The 27,767-nt window shown below is 41.6% G+C and overlaps 3 protein-coding genes and 1 long non-coding RNA gene across 7 annotated transcripts; 2 read left to right on the top strand and 2 right to left on the bottom strand.

The window, feature by feature from the left end:
- The first annotated feature begins 3,226 nt into the window (after positions 1–3,226).
- Positions 3,227–9,636, top strand: PNRC2 (proline rich nuclear receptor coactivator 2). Its single transcript, XM_081015635.1, has 3 exons — positions 3,227–3,371; positions 6,257–6,465; positions 6,921–9,636. Exon 3 carries the CDS (start codon positions 6,939–6,941, stop codon positions 7,353–7,355), a length of 417 nt encoding a protein of 138 aa, XP_080871761.1. The 5' UTR covers positions 3,227–3,371; positions 6,257–6,465; positions 6,921–6,938; the 3' UTR covers positions 7,356–9,636.
- A 1,630-nt stretch (positions 9,637–11,266) lies between these two features.
- SRSF10 (serine and arginine rich splicing factor 10) lies at positions 11,267–19,249 on the bottom strand. 3 transcript variants are annotated; one of them, XM_081015627.1, is made up of 6 exons: positions 19,035–19,249; positions 16,948–17,052; positions 15,152–15,255; positions 13,691–13,853; positions 13,369–13,422; positions 11,267–13,234 (listed from the first exon to the last, which is right to left on the bottom strand). In XM_081015627.1, the coding sequence occupies exons 1-6, from the start codon at positions 19,103–19,105 to the stop codon at positions 12,940–12,942; spliced, it is 792 nt and encodes a 263-aa protein (XP_080871753.1). In that variant the 5' UTR covers positions 19,106–19,249; the 3' UTR covers positions 11,267–12,939. The 3 variants fall into 3 exon arrangements, with proteins under 3 accessions (XP_080871753.1, XP_080871754.1, XP_080871755.1); XM_081015628.1 differs by having other exon boundaries at positions 19,041–19,249; XM_081015629.1 differs by having other exon boundaries at positions 13,094–13,422; positions 19,041–19,249.
- A 165-nt stretch (positions 19,250–19,414) lies between these two features.
- On the top strand, positions 19,415–22,752 carry LOC308482509. The gene is made up of 3 exons (XR_013989305.1): positions 19,415–20,217; positions 21,130–21,192; positions 21,988–22,752. It is a non-coding gene; the product is annotated as an uncharacterized lncRNA (long non-coding RNA).
- Positions 22,753–22,885: 133 nt separating this feature from the next.
- On the bottom strand, positions 22,886–27,666 carry LOC308482506 (interferon alpha-inducible protein 27-like protein 2A). 2 transcript variants are annotated; one of them, XM_081015637.1, is made up of 5 exons: positions 27,464–27,666; positions 25,515–25,546; positions 24,355–24,387; positions 23,247–23,408; positions 22,886–23,143 (listed from the first exon to the last, which is right to left on the bottom strand). In XM_081015637.1, the coding sequence occupies exons 2-5, from the start codon at positions 25,528–25,530 to the stop codon at positions 23,067–23,069; spliced, it is 288 nt and encodes a 95-aa protein (XP_080871763.1). In that variant the 5' UTR covers positions 25,531–25,546; positions 27,464–27,666; the 3' UTR covers positions 22,886–23,066. The 2 variants fall into 2 exon arrangements, with proteins under 2 accessions (XP_080871763.1, XP_080871764.1); XM_081015638.1 differs by lacking the exons at positions 24,355–24,387; positions 27,464–27,666 and having other exon boundaries at positions 25,515–25,545.
- Between the last annotated feature and the right edge of the window lie 101 nt (positions 27,667–27,767).

Genomic DNA, 27,767 nt, shown 5'->3' with positions numbered 1-27,767 from the left:
GAGCTCAGGGGCTCAAGTCGGTGTCATTTAAAAAATGGAATTCTACCAATAATCCAGAGGCCAGTCTGTACTGCTTTGAGGTGGCTCAGGCCTGTCTCTTGCTCACGATGGATGTGAATGTTTCCCGAAGTAATGAATCTGCTTTGCGCAGATTGGTTAGCTGCTGTAGGGTGTGGCTTTCCAAAGGAGGACCTCTGTCTGGCACATGCAGCCTTGGGAGGGAAAAGAGCATGTAGACAACCTTCTTCATGCTCCGTGGAAGTACATAGATAGGCCAGATGGCTAGACACCAGGAATTCAGAGCTGAAGAAGGTGAGATTGGCAATGAGACATTGAATCAATCATCAAATGAACTTTGACTAAGGCTATGCAAACATTACCATTAATGGCTCCAGTGCACTCCCACGACTGGTCTTTGAAGCCATGTATGCATGTCTTTAGCCACAGTCCATATCTGTCCTGTTGTTTCTTGAGTAATACTACTGTTTGATGTGTTGTCTCTCAAACCAGATTCCATTCAATCTGAAAGCACAAGCTGCATTCATTCTGCAGTTAAGGTGAGGTGTGTACATTCAAGACAGCGGTTGCACATGTGCAGATGACAGCTTCATAGAATAGGAGTTCGGCGGGCAAGGAGTGGGGCTGCAGGCATGGGAAAACATAAATGTGTGCCAGATTAAGACAACCTCACCCCTTCTCTGGTGTGTACAGCAACATGCAAATGTGACTTGAAATGCACAGGAGGCAGGAATAACCTTTTTGCATTTAAAGCCACTAATGAATACATATCCACATGTTTTTGAACACTTGAGCTGGGCTTTTGGCACCCAAATAACCTGTGGAGAGAAATAAACAAAAAGTAGAGCCATAGCTTAATGGTAGAGCATCTGCTTTACATGTGGAAGGTCCCAAGTTTGAAGCCCCCAACATATTTAGGTAGGACTGCCTGAAACCCTGGAGAGCGGCTGCCAGTCAGTGTCTGCAATACTGAGCTGGATGCTCCTTGAAGCATCACTAGCTTGTCTCAATGACAAAACATATGTTATTGACCAGGTCTTTACACATGCAGGTACCATACTTAACCAATTTGGCTGGGCCGTTGTCTTAACAAAGAATTAAATAGTTAAAAGAGTTAAATTCTTAACAAAGAGTTTGGCAGTTTCTTATATTGTGAACCACCCTGAGGTCACAGAATTGGGCAATTCTATTATTTTTAAGTAAATAGATAAATCTTTAAAAATGTTTGTAGGGGGGAAACATTCCATTTTTAATGAATAGAATAGGGGCTAAATTATCTGGAAAGTAAGCTAGAGAAATCCTTCCAATCAAACCCTGAGCCCCACTGCTGCAGCTTTGCATATCTTAATCCCTTCACCAAGATCTTCACTATCTTGCATTTCTATTCTATTCTGTTCTATTCCACCCTTCCTCCCAAAGGTGCCTAGGGTGCTAAACACAAAAAAGTTAAAACAATACAATTAAAAATGAAAACGTGTTATAGGAATTCTAAGGTCTTATATATATATAAATTAAATGTACATAAATGTACAAGGTAAACACATACATAAGTATACAAGCCACGTGCCTTAAATAGTGCAGGAGAGCAATCCTGAAGCCATTTTGACTTTTTCAGTGACCTCAAATATTCCTCTGCAGTAAGGGAGGCCATTGGGAAAACCTTCCCATTGTCTTTTTGCTTGCAACACCTGTCTTAAGGGCGTCTTAGTGTATGAATAGGGTGAGCCTGTGACCTGGATTCAGGAGCCAAAGTATTAACCATCACAAAAAAATGGCCAGATTGCCCAGGTAATGCAATCAGTGACCATTATCAGGTATCCTGGCAGACAGTGATGTGATGTATGTATGATGTTTTTTGGGGGGTGAATGGGTCTTGGGCTACAGGGTGGGCAATTTCAAGAGTCTTGCTTGCGCACCATTGTTCAGTGTTCTTCTCCCTCCTGCATGTGGTGAGTTTGCAACAGTTCCTTTAATAAAGATCAAGCTTACTAGCTGTTTTGCTTCTCAGTATACTCCGGTTGGCCTCTGTTACTTTCTCCTACCATAGGGAACCTTAGAAGGACTCTATATGGGCTCCTGGAAACCAGGAAAGAGGAGCAGTTTTTCTTACAACACTTTAACTTGAAACATGGTGAAACTTGATCCTTTGGGCATATTCTCCTTATTTCAACTTTGATATTTGTTACACGAAATTTTACAGCCCAATTCCTCAAGGGACTTGAGTCCATGATAGGTCAGAGAATAATGGATGGAGGCAGGAACCAGGAAAGCAAGGAATTTCTTTTATTTTTTCTGTTGCAACAGAGTTCCCTCTCCCCACTGCAATGTGAGGACCCAGAACAAAAGCGTGTAACAACTCTTACTTTAAAAACTGCCCAACCCCTTCGCCAAAGACCACTCAAAAGCATCATACAGTGGTGCCTCGCAAGACAAAATTAATCCGTTCCGCGAGTCTCTTCATCTTGCGGTTTTTTCGTCTTGCGAAGCACGGCTATTAGCGGCTTAGCGGCTATTAACGGCTTAGCGGCTATTAACGGCTTAGCGGCTTTAAGAAAAAGGAAACAAACTCGCAAGAGCTTCGCAAGATGTGCAAGCCCATAGGGAAATTCGTCTTGCGGAACGACTCAAAAAACGCAAAACCCTTTCGTCTAGCGAGTTTTTCGTCTTGCGAGGCATTCGTCTTGCGGGGCACCACTGTACACGCATTCTCCCCCAGAATTCATGAGAACCGTATTTTGTTGAGGCCGGTGCTGTGGAGTGTAACTGACGGGCCAACCACAGTTCCCAGGCTTTTCTTGGAGCGGGGACAAATGTACTCTAAATGTATGTTGTGTGATTGTGACCTAATGCACAACTACCCTCTGAACTGTTGATGAGTAAAAACAAGATACATGCAAGACCGAGCAAGAGAAGCAGGACACCTCCCTCTCAGGAGCTGCTACAGTCCCTCCGCTCCACATCACATCCTCAGCTGCTCCCGCATCCCTTCATTTTCCCGACATGCCCCTCTCTCGAGAGGTTCAAATCAAACAACAGCAGCAAAAACAACTCCTCCGCCTGCGCCATCCTCCTCCTTTCCTTTTCCCTTTTAACCACTCCGAGTTCCCTCCCAAGCCTAGCAACAGGCGGACGCAATTCCTATTGGCTATCTGTTCTCAGACTTCGCTCTCTCATTGGCTAGCCCGAGCGAGAGAGGACGAGGCCCTGTTGTGCGTGGCTCCCCCCCTCCTCCTCGCTCGTACGTAAGAGGGGAGAATGTGGCCGCCATTTTGTGTGCGAGTTTGCTTCAGCGGAAGCCGAGAGCGGCAGCGGCGGGAGGCGAAGAGAGGAGCGGAGCGGGCTGCGCTTTAGCGGTGAGACGAAAAGGACTGCGGCTCCCGCGGCAGTCGGGAATGTGTTGGGCGGCCGAGGGGAGGCTCTGGGTGCGGCGGGTGGAGGGAACCTCTGTGTGGGTTCGCCGCCATGTTGTGTCTCCCCCATTTAGGATGGGTCTTTCTTCCCTAATTGGTGGTGGAAGTGATAAGAAATGGTAAGATTTTCAAGGTGGGGGGAGAGGAATCCGGGGTAGCTGGCGCCTAACTCTCTGTCCGTGTTTATGCGGAACTGAACCTCAGAGGGTTGTCTCCTCCTAAGCTCTACTCTTGAGTAGGCGTATTGAAATGGACCTACGTTAGCCGCATCCATTGATTTCAATGGGTCTTGTGAGTAAGAGCTCAAGCTCGTTTCTTCCTTCCCTTTTCTCTGGGCGGGGGAGAGACTCCGGTTTCCTTCACTTGCGTGAGATAAATAAGGCAGCAACAACAGGGCCCTTTAATACCAACAACTACAAAAACCCGCATCGGGTTGTTCCTGACCAAATCATACGCTGAGAGTAAGACTCGCTGAAATTGGTGGACTTGGGTTATAGACCGTGTCCCATTTATTTCTCGGCGGATCTGCTCCCGAGTGTGACTTCGTAGGATACAAGCCCGTTTCAGGACGTTGACCAGTACAGCCCCCCCCCTCCTAATAACGTTGGGGGGGGCATTGTTTTCTTGTGGGAAAGGAGGAAATCGAAGCTCCCCCCCCCCCTTGGTGTTGGCGGCGGGAAGGGAAAGACTTTAGGCTTCGGTTTCCCCGGAGGATTGGTGGTTTCTTTTTCAGCAGTGAGGCTTTACGAATTCCCCTTTGTGTTTGTGTGTCGCGGTGGTAAGGCTTTACTTGGGAAACGAATTCCAGAAGTGATAAGTATATAGGAGGTGGGTAAAGTATCCTGCCTTGTTTTGAACCCAGGACCGATTTTTTCCCTGTAGTGGTAAAGGAGGTTAGATAAAGAAGCAGGGTTGGGGGGGGGAGGTCGCTATCAAAAACAGTATGAAATAAAATTTGGTGAAGTTTGCAGTGTGCGCAGTTAGGAAAATATGTGATCCTGCTGAGGATTTTGTTTTTATTCCTTTGGTCATGTGAGTGGGCAAAGAAAGTGGAACAAGTATGTATCCTTGATTTAAAGATCTCTCCAAGTAACACACGAAAGAAACTAGATAAAATGCAGCTTAAATCTGAAAACCAATCAGAAAACAAATATATATGAAACATTGTGATGGTGTTGTAGTGCTCCCTAAATAATTGAAATAAAGGGGTTTAAGATGCCACCAACTGCATACTGCATATCTGTGTGAGAGTATTCTTGGCAACAGTGGATAGAGGGTTTGCTTGAAGGAAGAGAAGTGCTGCCATGTAGTTTCTATTGGAAGGAGGGAAGAAATGTTTTGCATGCAAAGGATACCAGGTTTTATCCCTGGCATCTTAGAAAAATAATAATTAGGGAGCAGAGCAGTAGTTGGTGAGACGCCTCTTCTGGAGAGTCACTGCCAGTCAGAGTAGACAGCATAGGAGCCAACTCCAGGGGGCTTTGGCCTCCACAATAAAATATTTGGGGGGGGCTGGGCCCCCACAAAGTTCATGGGCATTCCCATTCAAATTGTGTGTGTGCACTGCATCATGTGATCGATTATGCAGGGGGTGGGGCTTATTTGGCCCCCCCCCACAATATTTTATTCAAGTTGGCGCCCCTGGTAGACAGTCCTGGACTAAATGGACTGGGTATAAGACATTTTATGAATCTAACCCCCTTTCATATTGTCTTGAATGGGAGTACTGGCTTCTTGAATAAACTTTTCTGTTCAAATATCTAGCTGTGCTTGCTTTTTAAAGAAATAAATAAATTCCGGAATCTTACTCTTCCTGAAAAAGGAGGATTCTGGTAGTCATAATCTCAGGAAAAGGATTATCTGTTTTAAATTTGACTGACTCCAGTTAACGACCATAATGATTAAATTGTCGGATACTGAGCTTGTTTAAATAGAAACTGTTTAAATGAATTAGTTTCAGCACTTGTTGCTGAATATCTTAACTACAAACCATTGAACATTTGCACATAAGGGTTTGCTGCTAAAGTTTTTTTTCATTGACATGTTTCTGGTTAATGCAGCCTTCCTTAGCCTTGTGTCCTCTAGATGTTTTGATGGGAATTGTATTCAAAAACATTGGGATACAGCACATTTGAGAAGTCCGGGTTAATTTACTATTGTAATGAGTGGGGAGTTAAAAGAGTACCTTTTGGAGTTAAAAATAAATACAGTGGACGCTCGGGTTGCAAATGTGATCCATGTGGGAGGCACGTTCACAACCCGCAGCACCATGTCTGTGCATGTGCGACTTAGCGCTTATGCACAATAGTGCTTCTGTGCATGCGGCGAAACCTGGAAGTAACCCGTTCTGGTACCCCCGGGCTCAGTGCGGTGCGCAGCCCGCAAATGCGCAACCTGAAGCGTCTGTAACCCGAGATATGACTGTAGATGGACAAAGGCTGTAGTCCTGTGCATACTTATTAGTAAGCTTCCTTGAGTACACTGGAACGTCTGAGTAAGCATGCATAGAACTGGGCTCTTCCAGATCCAGGCTGAAAATCTACAGAAATAAAGTGAGATCTAGCCCACAAATTCTTATGCCACAGTCTATTTTAGTCTGTGCTTTTGCTAATATGGCTGCTCCTCTGAAATTTGATACCCGCACTGAAAGAAAAATAATTACTAACTAGATATTTTTTAAAATCAGATGCAACTGATGGTTTAGAACAGAGACAATGTTGATATTATTTTTAAGAGAATCAAAATTCTATTTGTTCTCCAAACTATTTCTGACTAGGAGCTACGGTATATCTTATTTGTTTTTTTTAAAAAAACCTTTATCTTTTCAGAGCTGGGACTTCTACCCTAGAAGCCCGTGTGCCGAGAATCCGATGTTGGGCTCGGCTTCGTGGCTGAAAACAGCAAATCGGCCCATGAGAACTACCATTCCTAGCCAAAGGAAGGGGTCCAGCAGGAGTCAGTATCTATTCCTTCAGGTCTGGCAGCAGGAAATAGAACAGGAGGTGGAGACTGTGGAATCTGAAGAGAGAACTGAAAGGTAGAGGACAAAACAGCATTGGAATATCACAAGTACTCCTAACCCTCTATAGTTAACATCTGGTCTTTGAACCACTTGAAACCTACTTATCAAGCTTCTTGAAGCCTTCAAATTATGTCTTTGTGAGGGACTAGGGGTTCCTCGGCGTATAATACAACCTTTAAAAAAGTTTGCAAATTAAACTTTTAAATCATTATGACTTGTTACATGGTGTACCTTGAGGCTCTTAAACCTATGGTTAATGCTGTAGTTTTTTGTTTTTTTTTTAATAGTAGTGGTATGAAAGGCCAGTAAAGTCATTTAGATTTTTGTCTTTTCAGTTTGAAAACACAAATCTAATAAATAATTTAATCTCTTTAAGACTATATCATTTAGAGTGTGCTTTGTATCTTCAATAAACTTTATCTGGCTTTCTATTGACAATTGCATTTGCTTTCTTCTCTGCCTTGCCCTAGGTGACACTTAAGTTGAAGATGGGGGGTGGAGAAAGGTTCAACATTCCATCTACCCAGCCCAGAAATACTTCGAAGAACCACCAACAACTGAACAACAGGAAAAAAAGCAAAGATCAGAATTCGCAGATAAAGAAAATCCACAAAAAAGAGAGGGGACATGGATGCAGCCCATCATCCGTAGCATGGCAGGCCATGCAGAATGGGGGGAAGAATACAATGCACTTCCCAACTAACCAGACTTGGAGTCCAGCTTTATCCCATTCCCTCTTCATGCCTCAAACCAATGAAAATTATGCTGGAGCAAAATTCAGTGAGCCACCATCGCCCAGTGTTCTTCCTAAACCACCAAGCCACTGGGTAACTGTTTCACTTGACCCTGCTGATAAAGAAATCATGACTTTTCAACTTAAGACCTTGCTTAAAGTCCAGGCTTGAGATACAATCTATGAATACATTGGGATAAAAGATACATGTTATCATTTCAAATTCCATAAGGTTGGTCTGCATTGGGTTCCCAAATGCAAACCAAGGCACATCTTATGGAATTAATGAGCTGCGTAATAGAAGTTGGGTCAGTTTTGTATGTCATGCGGGGAATCCCCACTTGGAAACACCCGTTTTGGGGTTTTGTGCACTGGTTAACACACACCTATTTGGGGGTTCTGTGCACTTTTATCAACTTCTGTGCTAATGATGCACCATTGTAATCAGTATGTAGTCTGAACCAACTCCCGGTGTGGTCCTGGAATTACAAATACTACCAGACCCTCTTAATAAATATTTCAGTTGCCTTCCCTTTTGGAACTGCTTGATGGAGCATGTATTTGGGGGAATTAAAATTTAACACCAGCTGACCAAATTTACTACCACTGCAATGCTAAGTAATTGCAAAATATCATTGATTTTCCCCACATACTGTGAAATGTTAGTAACTTTTTGCCTAGAGTTTCTGATTAAAAAAACACAAACACCTAAAATTGTTTTAAGAAAGCCATTTAGATTGCGATGGATTTTATTAGTTTACGAGACCTGTATCATTTGAACTGGTGGTTTGGGCGGGTAGGCATCCATCCAAAACCCTGTGACCAAAATGTAAACGCTTAAATTTGGAAATCTCATTCTGTATAGAACTTGTTTAATAAGAATGAAAACATGGGCATGCACTTGATCTCTAGCTTTTTATACAACCATAGAAATGTATTGTATTGAGCACAGTCTGTGTGTGCCAGGTCAAGAACATTTTTGCATTGCCGGGTGACTGCCAAAAGTTTTCAAAGTGTTTTTTTTTGTTCACAGAATTTCACTGAGCTGTGTGTTTGAAACACATTCTGTATGTTTTGTATCTTTTGCTGAAACAGAACTGTTGAGGCCAGTCCGAAATTGGATGATATGAACTTGTTTAAATGAACTTAGCAAGTGTAAAACATCCTTTATCTAGGGAAAAAAGAGCCATGTAAATAAATGTAAAACTTTGTAGCATATGTAAATTTATGCTGGGCTTTCCTGCCAAGATGAAATATTTTTAGTACAAAACTGCTGAATGTAAGAAGACCATGCTAAACACATGGCATGATTTTTTTTAAATAAAAAAAAGTAAAAAAAAACCTTAAAAGCACATGTCTGTGCCATTGCACTCAAGTATCAGTGAGGGTATATGCCCCCATTTTTTGGCTTTGGTTGTTAAGTTGAATTTTAAAGTAACCTTGGTACAAAGAGAAGCTGCTTTTTAAAGGTAAAACAAGCATTTTAAAAAAAAGTTCAGGGTGCAATGGAGCTGAATTGTGTCCTTGGGCAGCAATTCTAGGCACACTTAACTTGAAAGCAAGCTTGATTACATCTGAACTACTCAAGTGTGTTTAGGATTGGGCTGTTGAGGGAAGGCTGCATTGTAGCCAGGAAATGCTTTCATTTTGAATGTACTGAGTAAATAGCAGAGACAAACCATTATCAGAAATTTAAATACCCATAATGGTAGTAAGTGTAAAATAAAGATCTGCCAAAACCCCATCTTTTATTTGTGACAGTCTAATCTTAAGTTGTGACTCAGGTTGGATATTTTATTTGGTTTAAGAGTATGCATTTGAACTCATTACCTTTCCTAGCAGCGTTGCTTGATGCAATTAAGGGTTGTATACCGTGTTAGTCCCACTTGAGTAGATCCATTTGAATTAATGGGCAAGACTAAATCAGGTCAGTTAATTGCAGTGGATCTGCTATGTAGAACTTAGTTGAACTACAGGCCTGAGAGAGCTATCTCATGACACACTTGAAAACCAATTTTCAATTTCTGCCAACATCCAAGAATCGATAGAATTGGATAGAATTTATTAAATTGTATGTGGTGCATGACTTGGTAGCAACGGAAATCTTAAATTCCTTCCACGATGAATATCTGGTGGTGATACCAAACGTGGATTTCCACCAGTAGTTACTAATAAACATGTTTGTCTCTGCAGCACTTGACAATACAAAAGTGCATGTTTTATCTATTTGTACATTCAAAATGTTTGCAACTGTGAAAAAACTTTCCATATTCCCAAATGAAATGTATTGGGCATCTTGAAAAAACGTAAGTATTGTTTCCCCAAATTGTCATATGTTGAAATCATTGTTATAGCCCAAATGTAATTCTGATCTAAATTTCATGTTTGAAGTACTGCTTGAATTTGAAACAAAATTTAAATAAAAAACCATAATGTTTTCTCTCCCCTAATAATGTGTTGGCTTATTACTTTTACACAAACTTTCCCTTTTCCGGGGTGTGGGTGTTCTACACACTTGAAATGTACTGTAAGCTGCAAGATTAAATCACTTGGTCACACTGTTACTTAATTTGCTTTATCTTAGAATTATGGATTTGGGTTTGTAAATTGAATATGCCTTAACTCTTCTCAATCTGAGTTTATTAAAGAGTGAAAGACTAGACCTTATGCATATGTTGGTAAAGGATGCATTGGAAAGAGAGAATGGGAGAAAGACAACAAACAAAGGCTATGGGAGCATAGTCTGAGTTTTCTGTTGTCTTTCTCCCATTATTCCTCTGCAACTGGAGCAAAGAAACTATTTAGACAGGATTTGGTGTGCTTAAACAAAAGAAGCAGTGCACAACTTCAGAGTGCTCTTTGCCATCTCTGGTTTGTCAGGTCTGCATCGTTTGGATGACAAAATGCAACAAGGACTCATAGCTGCTCACTAAATCAAATGTGCATCCCAGGGACCTCAACAAACTTGCAAATCAACCAAACCTAAAGTGATTGTTACGGCCAAATAGGAAGTTGAAACACTTGTCTGCCAGAAGACTAGTGGTTATTTAGCTAACAGTGTAGACACATGGGGAATTTGGAAGGGTGAGCAATACTGGCTTTTAGAATTAGAATGTATTAACTTCATTTGAAAAGGAATAATGAAAGAAATGTAACACTTCTTGTGTGGTATGCAACCAGTGGAAAATGATAGAAATTCATAGGACTGTATCTGTTTTAGGATACCTGACCCTCCAAAATCATCCCTATACCCAACCACCTCTCTTACTTGCATCATGGTATCATGTAGCAGTTACATGGTTGAGGGTTTCCCTGCTCCCTGTACCCACAAATGCAGCACTGGAAAAGCACACAACCCTGTTGTAGTAGCCAACCATTCTTTAATTTTCCAGGAAGTTTTGTCACATAGTAGCTCCAGTGCACATCTGAACTAAGGTATGGCATGGATGTAAAGATAGCATCTCTAGTGTAATACATATGTGCACTGAATATAAATGCAGAATGAGCCTTTACGACTATGAATATGGAGGTTTGTGCAGGATGCATTTGGCATGATTGTCTCAAAGGACTGCCTGTCATTGCATCAAGGATACTTTGCAGAAAGTGTAGTCAGAGAAGAAAGTTTGGGTCAAGAAAACTCTTTTCTTAGAAAAGGAATCCAGCAGCTTTATGTGCCACAATGGTAACTATCTTAGGGTCAGTTATTGCAACAGGACGATGAATGACTTCATATAACCTAGCACTGTGCTAGGGAGAACAGGAGCTGTTTAGGAACCAGGAGTTCTACAGTGAGCAGTACAATCTGAAGGCTTATTTTAGCTACTTGATTTGACCAATATTTTGTTTTTTAAACTGGTCAAATGCAACCCTACACAAATACCTACACCAAACGATCCCAACAAAGAATTATCTTATTTTGTTGACCAACCTTCCAATCATAGTTGGAAATACATCATTGGTATGTCTTGAGCAATACAACTTAGTACCCATTTTTACTCAATACTGATATAAAATTTTATCCCTCAGCCACAAACCGATACATTTTAAACAGTGTTTGGAACAGGTTAAGATTACAATGCAGAATCACTGGATCTCTTTTATTACAGCATGTTTGCTAAATTTACAGCAGATAATAAGCTGGGTCTTCCTTGATCAAAACATTGATGTTTTAAAGTAGTACACAATATTTTAAAAAGAACATATAAAAATACCCTTTTAGAAGCCTCTATAAGAAAGGAAATACAAAGTTTATTTCCACAACTTTCATCTGACCAGAGCTGCACAGTAACGCTACCATTTTACACTTTGTTTTAAACTATACATCAGGGGAAAGTCTACAAAATTAAAGGAACGCAGATATAAATGATTGCATAGCAGAACGTTAACTTTTAACATTAAATGAAAGTTAGAAATACTATCAAATATACAAAGGTTCTAGAATCACCTCTTAAACACATTCCACAGCCAGAATTTTAAAAGCCAGCTTTATTTAGAGTGGCCGGTTAGAACTAAAATTGAAACAAAACAATTCATCAACATTCAATTATCCTACCAAGCATAAGTGGAGGGTCTTTAAGTGTTTGATACTGGCTTTCACATTTGAATTAAAAAGCTATGGTTTGTAATACAAGAGAGCTCTCTGCAGAGAATACTTTGAGATTATGCCATGGCAACTTTTCATATTCAGTTCTCATACTGTATTACAACAAACCAAAAGTAGGATGCAGCTCTTCTTCATAGGGATGAAGAAGCTCACATTATGATAAACTACTGGAACTGGATATGCTACATTGCAAGTGGAGCACAATTTATAATCACCTTCTGGGTAAACAGACTAGTTTAACCTACTATGATGTAGGTTCTGACATGTAAACTCAAAACTGTAAATTATAATTTTTAAAGATAGGAGACTAGAAATTGGTTCTTATGGATACACAGGCTACGTATGAAGTCCTTGGCAAAAAATATTCATTCTTACATATTGTACACATTAATCTGAGATGTTTTCTTTGCAGTTTTACAGCAAGTAACCCTATGCAATTTAGAGGTCAACTGTTCACTAGATAACAATACACTGGATATAAATGTATACACATTCACCTAATTATGTAACTAAATATTTTAGGTGTCAATATAGTAGCGGGCAAAAAGTACCTGGAACCTTGACAAATTCCACAACAGTCTCATGGCTGTTTTATCTCCTTTTCACTATGCTACAAGAACCATCCCTTCAGATGTTATCAATGAGAATCTTAATACTATTTTTCACAATGCCTTAGGAACGAGCCACCTTGGCACAAGCGGGGAAGAAAAATGCAAATCCCCTCCCTCTCAAATGTCAAAGTACTAATTTCTGATTTCACAGCAGTTACCAGTGCATCACAACTGCGCAGTTTTCCAACTGTACTGCAGGGATTATTGGACAATTTAAATATACATGAAACAGTTATTGTTTGTGGGTGAGTTCATTAGGACAAGCTGTAAACTACTGTCATAATCAATGTGCCATTGATATTTGAAGCATAAAAATGCAAGTCTTTTACAAAAATATACATAGAAACACCACAAGAACCTCAGTAGCTGCCCATGACATTTAACAAAGTGGACTCTTTTGTATAAGATTCTCAATATTGTGTTTTAATAGTATTAATTGTCTGCTAACAGGATAACTGACGAAAGTTATTTTATGCAATGTTGCAACATCATAACTCAACTGTGTAACTGGATGATACATGCCTAAAAAACAAGGTACATTGTTAGTGGCCACTGGACTTGGGACTAGCCCATGACCTGGATCTGGATTTTGATCTAGATCTAGAATGCGATCTCGACTGAGATTTGGATCTAGCTGGTTCTTTTTTCCTTGATTCTTTTTCATATCTTGAGCTGGATTTATATTGTGTTTTAGAATCCGTTTTAGAGGTGCCTCTAGATTTAGTGCGAGATGCAGATCTAGAACGTGATTTAGCCTTCATTTCTTTTTTGGGTGATTTAGATCGTGATCTTGAATTGGACTTTGACCTTGAAAAAGATCTGTTACGGTGTCTGAACCTATCAGAAAGAGGAAGATAATACATTTGAATATGGACAAGTTGCTAGGAGTTGGGTATCTCACATCAAAATAGCTTACTCTTGCAGGCACAGACTAGTCTGATTTTGAATTTGTTATATAAAAGAATGTTTACCTATCATTATCTGAACGACTTCTGCTACGTCGACGTCTTCCAGCAGGTCTACTGCTAAAAAGGTACATCAGAAAAAGTAAACAGTGGCATATACCTTTAAAATTATTCACACACACCCAACTACGTTAAGTTTCTTGAGAGTTGCATTTGTTTTTCATTTTTCTTCAGTGATGCACAGACTTTTGGATGGTCCATGCAAGGTACAACAACTTCCATGCATGTTATTACAAAGGTGACTTGATATCTAGAAGTGTCAAACAGTCAATATGATCTCTCTTCTCCATTACATGGCAGCATAGGTCAATCCAAGTACAACACTTACTTTCTAGGACTATAAGATCTGCGATAGCTGTAGTCAAAAGAGCGGCTTCTTGACCTCCTCCTTTCGTAACTGCGGCTTCTAGAACGTCTGTATCTGTCATAGTCATCGTAACGGGAAGAGCTGTATACATTTCTTCCTTCCTTGGCTTTCATTTGGTTTGGTGCTACAGAAGAACAGAACAGCAATTTTTTAATGTTACAATAAAAATTCTCAGCTGATGTTTGTAAATGCAATACATGTTAATCATTAAGTAACAGACCCCTGAAATGACTTCCCACCACCAATGGATCTTCATCTCTGAAATGGAACAATTTAAAAAACATACTGTCCGATCATTTCAGTTTATTTTAAGATATATGGGGGGCCAAATGTTTCCCATCCATAATCAACAGCAAAACCCTTCTATAGTACTCAACTACAGTAAGTTATTGTATGCACACTCAAATACATGATTATATGAATACATTTTCTAGGTGAAATACACATGCACCGTGCAGAAATTATCAGAAACATATGCAAATCAACTCTGCATCCTTTATTCGGCATCCAGCATTCTAGTTTATTATCTGCACTCTTCTTGACAAATGAGGAAGAGTTGGACTATCAGGACTTGGGCAGATACTAAGTTCTATTAACTTCAATAGGTCTACTTTTGTGTATTACTGATATTGGATCCAACCCACTAGCTTTGCTTCCAGGATTTTCTCCTTGCCTCCAATCACACACGTTAGAACCTTAAAAATGGCAAGTAGCGCTCACTCCATCAGCTGTTGTGATAGACCAACTCCATCTGGCCTCCTCTCCCTGGGAACAGACATTCCATCAGACTGTCTCAGTGGGATGGATAGGAAGCAGGGTTTTTTCCATCCATTTTGCTGAATGCCTAGCTCAATCAGGCTTTCCATAATATTTAATAATAATAATAATTTAATTAATAATTTAATTTGTATGCTGCCCATCTGACTCAGTTGCTCTAGCCACGCTGGCTGGCACCCAACAGAGTATTAAAAACACAATAAAACATCAAACACTAAAAACTTCCCTAAACAGAACCCTGAACTGTGCCATCTAGTCATTAACAACTGTTTAGGAATAGGTGCCTAAACAGTGCCTCTTCTGCTTCCCTCCATGTCCCTTTCCCTTTGTGTCATTTTTATTTATTTAGTGTAAGCTTGTGGGTCTTATTTATGTATTTCATAAAGTTTATATACCGCTTGTAGAAAACCCCCTCAAAGTGGTCTTGTTTTAATTTATTATACCATTCACAAGCCATTCTGGGAGCCTTGTTGGCTGAAGATTGGGACAGAAATGCTTTAAATATTCTAATTTATTTATTTCGCAGTGCTAAACCCGCACCAGATTTTGTCTTCTTCTGACAAGTCTGACCACACATTTAATACATAGCCCTGAGTATTTGGCTTTACGTTTTACACTACACAGTTGTTAAGACAGTATACATACTTTTACGATCTCCTTGAGCAAACTGGATTTCTATTTGGCGGCCACAAATCCACTTCCGGTCCAAATTATGAAGGGCATCTTCAGCATCACGGACATCTTCAAATGTGCTAGATGTTAAGGTACTTGGGAATTTGATGTATTTACAGCTACACAGTTAGCAAGCTTTGTCTTTCCCATAATGTCATCACACACCCTTGTTTACCAACTTGTCCTCATTTTTTGGCATGTTCTATGGCATAACAAAAATTAGCTGACATTAACAATATCTATTTGAGACGAAAGACAAATTTCAGTTTAAAATAATCGTTCTATAGTTGTCTATATGGGTATTTCAAATATAGCTTCTCTGAAAATCTGTTTTGCTTCCCTCAGCAGAGACTCATTAGAAGACATCAAAATGTTGCTTTTTGCTGATGAAACTAGTACTAGATGTTTCCTAGATTCTTATACAGTGGAACCTCAGGTTGCAAACGTGATCCGTGCGGGAGGCACATCTGCAACCCGCAGCGCCGTGTCTGCGTGCGTTGCGATTTGGGGCTTCTGTGCATGCGCCAAAAGTAACCAGTTCCCGGTACTTCCGGGTTCAGCGCAGTGCACAACCCAAAATCGCATAACCTGAAGCGTCTGTAACCTGAGGCACCACTGTACTAAGGTTTTAAAGTATGAAATTATACCAAATTTTATTATTATATGTAATAACCCATATCCTGCATACCTCTAAGTAGCCTAAACAGGTTGTCCCTATATATTCATGTACCAAATCCTAAGCTAAATTTCACCCTATTACAGGTATATTCATCTCAAATAATGATGATTGCATTTTACTGAGAACCATAATTTCAGAAGATACTACCAAAGTTAAGCAAATTATTACAGGGCCCAAAGCTAGACTAAACCAGAAAAATTGATTGGTTAATCACTTACACAAGCAGCCAGAGGACAGCTCTTATTCTGTAGGATACATCAGGTTTGGCTCCTTTTATCTTGGCCACCAGTCAACTTCATCTTGACCTTTAACTCTTTAAGTGCTTGTCAGAAGGACTTGTCATGAGATGCTTGGTCAAAAGTGACAGATGGCTTTATCTTTATACTTTGAAAAACAACCTTTTCCCCCATTTGCAGATAAAGCGAAGCTTTGTCTCCCATTATGGCTTGTCCTTCTTCCAGCTTTTTCTTTATCTTTTCTTTTCCCAAACTTTCCCTTCTCTTCAAGCCTGATCCTTAAGAGGTCTTTGGCTTGTCTACTTGCCTTAATTCTTGAACTCTACTCTAAAGGTTCTTTCATGCTTTCTCTTTGGGGTCGCCATTACTGTACAGCTTTACACTCTGAGGCAACAACAGAGGACAGTAAATTAGGGGACAATAATCAGAGCAAAACTTTTCACCTCATTTTTATACAAATCTGCTTTTGATCAAATTATTCCAGTTTCCACGAAGTTAAACAATAAAATATCAGCCACATTTTGCTAAGCACAAGAACAAGTTTATCAATGCCAGTAATATAAAACTGCAACGATACACTTGGAGGCAGCAGCAAAGGCCATTTCAATGTTAAAAGCACAAATCTGTATATGAAGCTTGCAATAACAAAGCACATTTTACTTGATGCAATTTAAATTTTAACTTATAGAAATTTTGTAAGATAGTCATCTGTGAGGGAAATGGAGCACACTACAATGACATTATATACAACACAGAAGAAAACAGCTTTTTCATTTAGGGTTGTTACCTCATACACAAACGTGAATTTCAAACTTCAACACCCCTCACTAATCAGCCATCTGAAGAAAGGATATTGAACATAAGCGAATCCTCTTGGACGGCGAGTGTAGAAATCCAGAGGTACATACACATCTACTATCGGACCGTAACGACCAAATTCACGACGTAGATCTTCAGACCTGAAACAGAACACTGACCATTTGAATGTCTTTACTAATTATAATCAAAGCAAGCTGAGAAAAAACAAGCTACACGAACACATACTTAAGAGACAATTGCCAAGCTACTATTTGAAATTAAGGTTGTATCCAATGCTGTGCTTGCAGAGTTCTGCACGTGTCCCCAAAATCTGCTTTGGAGAGGAGTTCTGTTGTGCAAGTGGAACACTAATGTTGGATACAACCCTAAGGGATCTATCCAACTAAGTTAGGCTCAGAGCCACTGAAATTGATAGACCTATTTTAGCTTATGTCCACTGTCCAATAATATCAATGGCTTAACTTTGAGTGGGATTCATGTTGGATCCCTAAGGCTACAATTCCATGCTAACTCAACAGGGAATATAACCCACTGAACATAGTAGAACTTACTTTAATGTGGGACTGAAGACCATTTCCTTAGCATTTTGTGGTAACAGTCCATTCCAAATACAAGTATATCAAATCATTATTAAAGTGTATCAATTAGATGAAAATATTTTCAAGCTTTTTTTTTTATTTAAAAAAATCTATGCTAGTGTCCCTCAAGACTTTTAGGAATTATTACAGAATAATAGCGGATAAAAAAGCAAAGGAGCACATCCACCATCGCCAGGAGCTATGAACTGCTAACTGTAAAATACTTTAGAGTTGTGTTAAGGCCTACTGAAACAATGTACTTTAAATAAAAAGGTACTATTTAAATGCTAATATCTAATATAAAATTTTCCTAATGACACGCATTCTCCTTTTCTTTGATATTGCAACCTGGAAACATTTTTTTTAAAGAAAAGAAAGGGGACTGAATTAATAGAAAAAGTTTGACCGCTCTTGATTGAATACTCTATATTTCAAGTAATTTCTAGAGGCTTGCTAACCAGTTTAACCATAGGTGGAGGGAGAGAGACCTGGCATAACAGACCTAGTAAAACATAAAGGAACTAGATACTGAAGGAAACTGAAACTGAAAACCTAAAAATTGTAGATTTGGATTAGGGAAGTAATTAAAAACATAACAGCCCATTAGATCAGGCCAACTGCCCGCCTAGTCTGGCAATTAGTACTCAAGGACCAACCAGATGCTTGTAGAAAACTTGCAAGCAGGATTTAACCACAAAGTACTCTCCCTTCCTTATTTTCCAGCAATGGGTATTCAGAAGGATACTTCCTCAGAGACAGAGTATAGCCATCGCAGCTGGTTGAAAATATAGGCAAAACCATCTAATGAGGATAAATTACAAACAGAAATTAGACGGTGCCATGAATAGAAAAAAAAGGTAGACAGACGAGACTCAGGTGGGGATGAAACAATATAAAGAGGGAAAATGAAAAAGACGAAAAGAGGGCAAGAGAAGAAAAAGGACAAGAAGCGCGCGGGGGGGGGAGAGTGGGGAGGGGAAAAGGAAAAAAGAAGTTTTTGAAAATAAACGCTGCTGCGATAGGGTTTTTAACATTAATTTGTAAGCTACTCGGGGGACTGTTCCAGCTGAAGAGCGGAGCCTAAATGCCTATTTTCTTATTGTGTTTTGCCAAGTCACGTTTGGCTCCAAACGGGAAAGCTTGAGACCAACACACAGAAGAAGTTCAGCGGCGCTTACTCCTAGGGAACCCGCGTGCTGAGGCCTCAGAACGACATTGGCGGTTAAGCGCCACGGAACAAACGCGCTGAAGTGGGACGTGCATGGTGTGCAGAGGCCCTGCGAAGACTACACAAGAAGCGGGAAGAGAAGACAAATGGCGGGAAGGCGGCTCGCGAAGACCTCCGCCGCGAGCTCCCCCACCCCCGGCTTAAACTGAGGCCTGGCGCATTCTGCATAATGCCTATGCGGGTCGGGAAGAATCAAGAGAGCTAATGGCGGCGGGGGGGGGAGGGGGCTCCTCTCTCTCTCTCTCTTTCTCCGCGCCTCGGCCAGCAGGCCCAGCCAGGCGGCTGCCATGCCCTCTCCACCCCCCGCCTCACTTACACACACCTGGTGTCGTCGGCCACGTTCCGCACGAAGAGCGAGGTGTTGGGAGGCCGCAGGTAGCGAGACATGGCTCGTCCGGAGGCGGCTGGCTCGAAGGGAGAGCGAGGCAGAACGCGAAGGGAGGTCGGCGAAGCGACCCTCCTGACGAAAGAGACACAAGCAGAAAGCGCCTCAGGCCAACCGCCTTGTGCTGACCTCTCGCGAGACTAGAGCCGCGCGGGGCGGCAAGACTGGCGCTCGCTCACAATAGGAGCGGAGGGAGTGCGAGCGCGCAGGCGCCGGAGAACTTTCGCCGGCCGTCTGCCCTAGCGGGGTCGTATGCGCAGGCGCCGAAGTTTCTCCCATTCCCCTCCCAGCTCCACCCATTTCCTTCTCTGAGGCCTCGTCATTTCTTTTTCAAGCGGGTGCTCGCGGAGTGCGCATGCGTATCTGTTGAAGTGGTCGCAAGTCTGTGGAAGCGAGGGGCTCATTTCCCCGCGTTTAAGGCGCGCGCTGTGTTGCTCTCTTCGGGGGTCGGCGTGAGAAGGTTGCTATTGGCCGTTGGCCAGGCTTTTATTCATCTGGGAACTACCTTGCAGGACACAGAACCTTTCAAGGATATATTTCTACGGAAAAAATATTTTCGTAATCTTTTGTAAACCTTTATTAGGTTGCATTTTATAAAAGGTGACCTTTAGAGGTTCACTCTTCACATAATGCTCATAAGCCCTCTGCATGGGCCCAGCGGGGGGGGGGCAGATGCCTCCTTAAATAAATAAAAATAAATACAAATCCCCTGCCCCTCCCAACAAAAGTCTGCCCCCCCCCCAAAATCCTGGGTATGCCCATGGCCCTCTGGTTTCATTACATTGGTACAAACTAACTTGGATCCCCTGTATGGGAAATACACACTGTTCAGAGACACTGTGCCTGTGGTTTCACTCACTGAATAAAATAATAAAATAATAAATCAGGAAAATGCCCTCACTGGTAAAGTGAAGGCATTTTCTCTTGGAGCAATACTCTGCATATCCTGAGAAGCACTATGCCTGCCTGTAACCACTTTTGATTCTTTCAGGCGTAAAGCACTGTCCAGTAAAGCCTGCAGCCTGAGCGGTGATTCATGCAATGATATCTTGGGACAGTGTTTCTGAGGCTTGCCAGTGGAAATAGAAAGATGGTGGAGAAAACTACAAGCAAGGTACTCAGTGCTGAGGCCAATGCAATGATTAGTGATTCTATGGCTACAATCACTTTGTAGTAGATACATAAAAGTGTTGCTAGTACATCACATAAAAGTATTGTGCCAAAGGTATACAGGTAATGAGTCGAGTGAATAAAGCACTTTGGAGTAGAAGCCTAGCTAATGTTTGTCTTGTGCATATTTAAAAAAACCTTCAACCAGATGGAGTCATCACAAGTCTCCACATGCCCTTATGCTTCTGAAATATGATGCTGCCAGCTACAATGTGCTTGTTTTTCAAACCTCTTTAACATCCTGCTCTTGCTGCTAATTATGTTTGGAATGCAGTGCCTTAAAAAATACATTTTCACTTAAAGTTTTTTTATGATGCAAGTTACAGAACACAAAACAATCCAATAGGATAACAGTATACTTCCCAAAAAAGTGCAGCAGTTTTCAAACCGTGTTTTAGAGGAATCTTAGCATTCCTTTTGTTTCTCTGACAATATACACAACTTACATTTAAAGCGCATACCCCCTGGCAAAGAGTCATGGCAACTAGTTCATTCCTCACAGAGCTATGATTCCCAGCACCCTGGGAATTTGGAAGGGCTGTAGATCAGTTGTAGTGTATCTGCTTTGCATGCAGAAGGTCCCAGATTCAATCCTCAGCATCTCCAGGTGGGGTAGGAGAGACTCCTGCCTGAAACCCTGGAGAGCTGCTGCCAGTCAGTGTAGATAATATTGAGCTAGATGGATCAATGGTTAGGTCAGCGGGAGGCAGCTTCCTACATATCCTTAACAAGTTTCCAGGTTTCTTTGAAAATGTGCTTTAAATGTATGGTGTGTATATGCACCATACATATAAGGAAGCTTAGGATTGGTTATAGCTTCAATTTCTTTAAATACTTGTTTCTGCTCTTATTTCAGTCTACCAAGGTGAGTGGCAAAAGCACGTCCAGTTCTGAACTTCAGATGGCAGCACAACCTATGGTACTTTTGTTTTTTCAGTTTTATCTGGGGTGCATTTTTCTACACTGGATGCCATGCCTGTACATGTGTTTGCCCTTTTTACAAGACTGGTGCTGCTTTATGGAGGAATTTAAGCCAAGCTGCAGCAGAGCTGTGCATTCGACCCACTGAGAGAACTTTGCTCCGCATTCCTGGGACTGACCTTGTTCCCTGCAGATACAGTAATCAGTGGCTGACTGTACTTTGCTTTCTGCAGCTCAGGGTTGCTGATGAACTCCAAGCATGCTAGTCTGCTAGTCCATTGCCCTTAGTAAGTATGTGTTCCTTTCACAGCTCTTCCTCCCCGCCCCACCGCTAGCTGTTCAGCACAGCTTCATCAGTGTCAGATTCAATTCTGTTTGTGTACACACCAGGGGGCTTTCAAGGATGTCTACCCTGTGCAAAATGAACCTTGGCTAGTAATGAATTAGCAATGGCTAACCCAATTGGTATGAGCGGGTTTTCACAGGGAAAGCTCTGGGCAAAGGAGAGCGCTCAGAACTTTAAGGCATGGAACTCAGTTGGTTAGTGTGTGGTGCTAAGAACTCCAAGGTTGCAGGTTCGATCCCTGTAAGGGACATTTGCACAGTCCTGCAATGCAGGAGGTTGGACTAGGATGATCCTAGGGTCCCTTCAAACTATGATATATGACACGTGCCTGTAAAGAGCAGGGCAAAAAGTAAGTGTGGATAAGCCCTTTGTCTAGTCTTTAATGAGCATTAATTCTAATTTGTTTATGGGGCAGTTCTATCAGCATTCTTCTTGAATTGCTTGCAGGTTGTTTACATGTCTTCCCATTCGTCATTCATTCCACATCTTTCAGTGTATGCCCCTGTCACTCTTCAAACTGCAATAAGTTATTAAAAGAAAAATGTGGATTTGTTGCACTAGGGGAAGAGAATTGTTTAAATGCATAAACCCCAGGTTCCAGTTTGTGCTGGAATCACTCACATAAAATACTGACCATCTGGAAGAACCCTAGGTCTCGTGTTTGTCATTTCCAGTGATGTTCCAATTCTGCCTGGTGTTTCCATTTAACATTGTTGCTTTAAAGTAGCAAATACCCCAAGTTAAAAAGTTCTCCAAACAGTTTGTGGTAAGTGCTGAAAGACCGTCCTTGAATGCTTAACAGGCAGGCCTGTCCCATGCTTGTTCCCAGTATAGTCTGCTCAGTGTTCCAAATAACTATTGTGATTAATAGTTATCAACGGCCCTTGGGGTCATAGAAGCATAGAGTTGGAAGGGACCCTGAGGATCATCTAGTCCAACCCCTGCAATACAGGAATATGCAACTGTCCCATATCTGCCATCCATCAATTGGTCTGATCCTCAATTATTACTTTTTAATGTCCCCTCAAAGCTATTGACTATCACAACTTTGCAAAGGAGTGTTTTCCTCTATTGGTTCTGAATCTACTGCCAGTTAATTGCACTAGGTGAATCCGAGCTCCATTACTGGGGGCCTCAGTACATGTCTGGACTCCAGTCAGAATGGGATTCTCAGCTAAGAAGCTCATAATTGTGGAAAGAGGGGAAATGGAGTTTCCCCCAGTGCAGCACAAAACACTGAAGTCAAAAGCCTGCTAAGGAAAACATGGATCTTTTCCTCATGGGACAGCAAGTATTTTACATGTGCGTTGTGCGATGCCACCAATCAGCTTTCTTGCTAACACACTTCTTGTTGTTTAATTCTCAAAGCTTTATTTGTTGTTGCACATTTTGGCCAATAGGAATAACGTAGCATTGATTAAAATCACATTTTGCTTAAGGTAATTTATGCCGCTGACAGCAAAGCATGATCTTCCAAGTACTGCTTTTCCAAGTAGATATGGCCTCTGCGTATGTGTGTCTTCTTCTTAAGGGAAGATGGCAGCCAGCAGTGCTCCACCAGCTGTCACTGCAGCTGTGGTAGCAGTGGACAGCCCAGCAGCACCTAGAAGAGGATTAAGGCACACAATTATTGTAATGAAGTTCTCAAGGTGCGGAGACTGGCTCTGCCAATCATGGGGTTCTTGTCCTGAGAGCAGCAGACATACCGACTGACTGAAGCGCGGCAACAGCGCTCCCAGCTGCTACTCCTCCACCATTGGCGATGGCCGCTGCCGACATCATTTTTGCAGCCAGAGAGCCAGCTGCAATTCCAGCTCCAGTGAAGCCTGCTGCTCCCAGTGCTACTGGGACAGCAATCGTGGCCACTGCTGCAAGAACACAGAATAAGGTATATGTTACATGATAGAAGTAGGGGAACTGACTATGATAAATCATCATCATCATCAAACCTTTTATTGCCATCACATACAAACATCCAAAACAAATCAATACAGAATTACCACTTCCCCAGTGGCACAAAACATTTGCTAAAAGAAAGGAGGCAGTGCAGACTGTCATCACATCTCTAGGTCTCCAGGGAGATCTGACATCTGCAGTGTATTTCAATGACAAAAAACCAAATAGCTATATTTAGCCACTAACTTGGTGAGCTCCTGATCATTCCCCAGTAAACGAAAATGTATGACCTCCAACTCTGGTTTCCATTTGGGGATACAGAGATGAAAGTTGAAAATAAAGAGGGAAACATGTTTTCTCTGCTGCTGCTGCTAGTTCTTGTCGTTCAATATCCCACAACCTAGTTTTTAATATAGCCTTGGCAGATGGTAGGGACATCAATCGCAAAAGTTCCACTGACAGCCTGAGTTGCAGTACCTTCTTGTTAAACTGTTGTAGCTCTGGGGAAAGAAAGGGATCTAACAAAACATCGCTGAGGAGAGGATCTTTATCTGATGTAAGGCAGATGTTTAACCAGGATAGAAGAAATCTCACCCAGGCGACAGCCTCTACCTTGTGTTGACCTCCCTCTAGACACAAGGCTCCATAGGGTGCACAGCGTGGGACTACTACGATATGTAGATATTTGCTTAATGCAGAAAGGGCATCCAAAGTTTGTTAAATTTAATGCTTTTGGCCATCCCTTCAGTTATTCTGTTTTGATATGCCAGATGTTCTGTCAAAGCCATTTCACAGATCTCATCAAGCCAGACTTTCATTGTGAACTCCACCATTTCCAATGACTTGCAAGCTTCATTCATGCTGCTGCAAGCAAAATAATCACCAAAATTTGCCCAACTGGAAATCCAGATCACTTACCCAAGCCAGCTGCACCTCCCAAAGCTGCAATTACTGAAAGAGAGACTTGTTTTAATAAGATATAATGGATCTCAAGTACATATACAGTCATACCTCGGATTACGAACGCTGCAGGTTGTGCGTTTTCGGGTTGCAGACCGCGCAGAACCCGGAAGTACCGGAACAGGTTACTTCCGGGTTTTGGCACTCATGCATGTGCAGAAGCACAAAATGACATCACGCGCATGTGCAGAAGCACAAAATGACATCACGCACATGTGCAGAAGCTCTGGATTGCATCATGCGCGTGCGCAGACGCAGTACTTCAGGCTATGAACACTGCGGGTTGCGAACATGCCTCCCGCACGGATCACGTTCGCAACTGGAGGTATGACTGTAAAATGCAAAAAAGCATCAGGTGAGCTACAACTATGATGGGCATATTTGTCAGTTTCATTTACTTTCTGTTCCTCATGTTTTCCAATCTCAGGTTCCGTTCACGTTTCCATATCAGCTTGATTTAAAAACAAACGCACACAAATTCTCATGAAAATTTCCTCACCATTTTAATGCTGATTTCTCAGAGTTGTACAAGATTTTAAAATACATCATTAGCATTTCGAGGTAGCTTGCCTGGAAACATTATTTCAGTTTTCTGATGACTTTTTATCGTTTTCTTCTCTGTGTGGTCTCTTTTTAAAAAAGAATTGCTTAGCAATGCTAATGATTCAGCGGCATAATGATTTAGCCCTAAATTTAACAAAGTCAAGACAACTTGTATTACAACAAGGTGCTGGACCCAGGTAAATGTCTATTCATGCCCACAAGAGACCTCCAGTTTCAGGAACAGGGAAATTCTAGTTGAGGTGTGAGACAACACACACATTTAACCAAATACGGCTTACTGGTGTGGATGGGAAACATCTAGATAGATTTGGGAAGCATGAAATCAAAAGCACTTATATGCGCACAAATACACACTCAGAAACAGTAGCCTGTGTATGTACATGTTAGTGCCATACTCTGGGCGCAGTCCAATAGTGAAGTGTGCTTCTAATTTTAACCTAGGCTAAGTGGGGGCAGAGGTGAGGAGAACCCCATGTCCCCGACTGAGAAGAGTTTGAGAAGACTGGAAGGTGACAAGTTACCCAATCCCCAAGAAAGTAAATAGGCTCTCTTACCTGGAACGCCCACCATGTTGGCTTTAAGAGACCTGAAGAGAGATGCCAGAAACTCAGTTAGGCTAATGCAGTGTACAATTGTGTGTTAAACTATGGAACTCGATCCCACAGGAGGCAGTGATGGCCACCAATTTGGGTGAATTTAAGAAAGGACGGGACAAATTCATGGAGGATAAGGCTATCAATGTCTGCTAGCCATGATGGCAGCAATGCTTCTGAATAGCAGTTGTCTGAAACCACAGGAGGGGAGAGGGTGCTCTAGTGCTTGAGGGTTTTCCAGATGCATTTGGATGGCCACTGTGATAACTGGACACTGTCTATTTAGGATACAGTGGTACCTTGGTTTACGAACTTAATCTGCTCTGGAAGTCCATTCTTAAACCAAAGCGTTCTTAAACCAAGGCATGCTTTCCCATAGCAGCAGGGGACTCAATTTACAAATGGAACACATTCAACAGGAAGCGGAACATGTTCTTATTCCAAGGCAAAGTTCACAAACCAAAACACCTACTTCCGGGTTTGCAGCGTTCTTAATCTAAGTTGTTCATAAACTAAGCTGTTCTTTGACCAAGGTACCACTGTAATTCTATACACCTGACAAAGTGGACTCTGGTGGTTTAACTACCAATCCCTCTTCCCAGTTAAGTCAGGGTATTGTAGTTTTTTAAGAGAGTTAATCAGCACCAAGGCCGGCTCAAGACATTTTGGTGCCCGAGATGAATCAGAAAATGGTGTTGTCCCCTCAGGAATCCTGGAAATTGTAGTTTGTCAGGCTACAAACTGACAAAGTGCTGGGAAAAGGGTTCCCAACTCTGTCATCTGTCTGGCAGGAAAATATTAAGAAGAATTCCTACATGCCAGGTTGCTGCTAAAAGGTATAGAAGGACCGGCAAGAATGGTAGCAATCCCAACGCACAATACGGGATAGTCCAAAGTTTGAAAATAGGCATATACCCTGTGAAAGACAGGTGTACTCTTTTAAAGCCTTCTCAGACATGTAATTTTATTATGTACATTGGTTTTTAAAATCTGTTGCTTTTATCTCCATCTGTTTGAAAGCAATATTGTCTTTATTGCTATATAAAGTCATTATTGCTATATGACTATTTCATACAATTTTATGTATACAGTTTAGAGGGATTCTTTTTTTGAAGTGCCAAAAAAGCATCGTTAAATGAATAATAATAATACTAAATAAGTAGTGCCTAAAATCTCAGCATTCCCTTTGTAGAACATGTAGCCCCATGACAAAGCAGAGCTAGAAAGGATTCATCTTTCTTTCTTCTGGGGGGGGGGGTGTATGAGGGATGTGTTTATGCGTGCAGCACCTCCATTTTCAGAGGCAAATATACCAGCAGCTGCAAAAATGCAGCTGCCCCAAAGAATAAATGCTGAGAAACAGCATAAAGCCAAGATTTGATTTTTAAATGCAAATAAATAACCATGAGTATGAATCAAGGGGAAATAAAAGTGCTTGACAGCAGCACTGGACACCCACAAGCTCAGGAGGAGGATAAGAATATTGCTTTTATTTGTGGTGTCTAGGATTGTCTGTAACAGCTGTGTGGCAGACAGAAATGCCAGAAGGCCAACTCTCCCCATCAAGGCATCCTCATGCTGGGAAAAGCTGCACCCTGGTTTTTGTTTTTCACCCAGAAACCGATAACCTAAATATGAAAGCATGAGAAGTCACCTTCCTTGCCTTTTTATCAGGAGACATAACACTGCAAACAGTGTTAGAAACTGAGATATGAAAGCTAGGAGCTACATAAATGGAATCTTAAACCTTTGTTATGGGCCCCGCAACAGAATGTCTAGGCGTGTTTTTTTATAACGATACAAAGCTGAAAATGAATGAACCGCACCTAAAATCTTATTTTCATTTTTCACATGGTCTAGTCCTCATCTGAAGACTGCAAAAAACACAAAGCCATGCTTCCTTTACCCACCTTGCTAATATTCTTATGAGGGTCCCTTCGCCCGTCTTCAGAGAGTGGCTGGAAGTGGGGAGGCAGAAAAAGGTCCTCCTTTCCTTCCAGCAGTGGCAGTTCTGCACCCAGAGCTCAGAAGCTGCTTGAAAAAAATTCCCTGATGCAAAACATGCCAAAACAATGGGGAGTTTTGAGCGCTGGCTGCAAACGGAAGAGAGGAGCCTCCATTTCAGTTTGGATTGCGTCAGAATGACGGGATTAAAGTCTAAATCAGGGATGGCGCAGCCAGGCCCAAAGCCCTGCTCCCCACACCACCCATCTC

The sequence above is a fragment of the Podarcis pityusensis genome (assembly GCF_964106645.2).
Source record: "Podarcis pityusensis genome assembly, chromosome: 8".
Taxonomy (NCBI): Eukaryota; Metazoa; Chordata; class Lepidosauria; order Squamata; family Lacertidae; genus Podarcis; species Podarcis pityusensis.
Note: the sequence above shows the minus strand (reverse complement) of the source record. Positions and strands in the feature narration are given on the sequence as shown.

Coding starts and splice junctions, on each gene's coding strand:
- PNRC2 (XM_081015635.1), top strand. CDS start 6,939: ATGGGGGGTGGAGAAAGGTTCAACATTCCATCTACCCAGCCCAGAAAT.
- SRSF10 (XM_081015627.1), bottom strand. CDS start 19,105: ATGTCTCGCTACCTGCGGCCTCCCAACACCTCGCTCTTCGTGCGGAAC. Junction 17,053..19,034: donor GCCGACGACACCAGGTGTGT/GTAAGTGAGGCG, acceptor GTTCTGTTTCAG/GTCTGAAGATCTACGTCGTG. Junction 13,235..13,368: donor AGTCGTTCAGATAATGATAG/GTAAACATTCTT, acceptor TCTTTCTGATAG/GTTCAGACACCGTAACAGAT.
- LOC308482506 (XM_081015637.1), bottom strand. Junction 23,409..24,354: donor GGGAGGTGCAGCTGGCTTGG/GTAAGTGATCTG, acceptor GTGTTCTTGCAG/CAGTGGCCACGATTGCTGTC. Junction 23,144..23,246: donor TGCCGCGCTTCAGTCAGTCG/GTATGTCTGCTG, acceptor ATCCTCTTCTAG/GTGCTGCTGGGCTGTCCACT.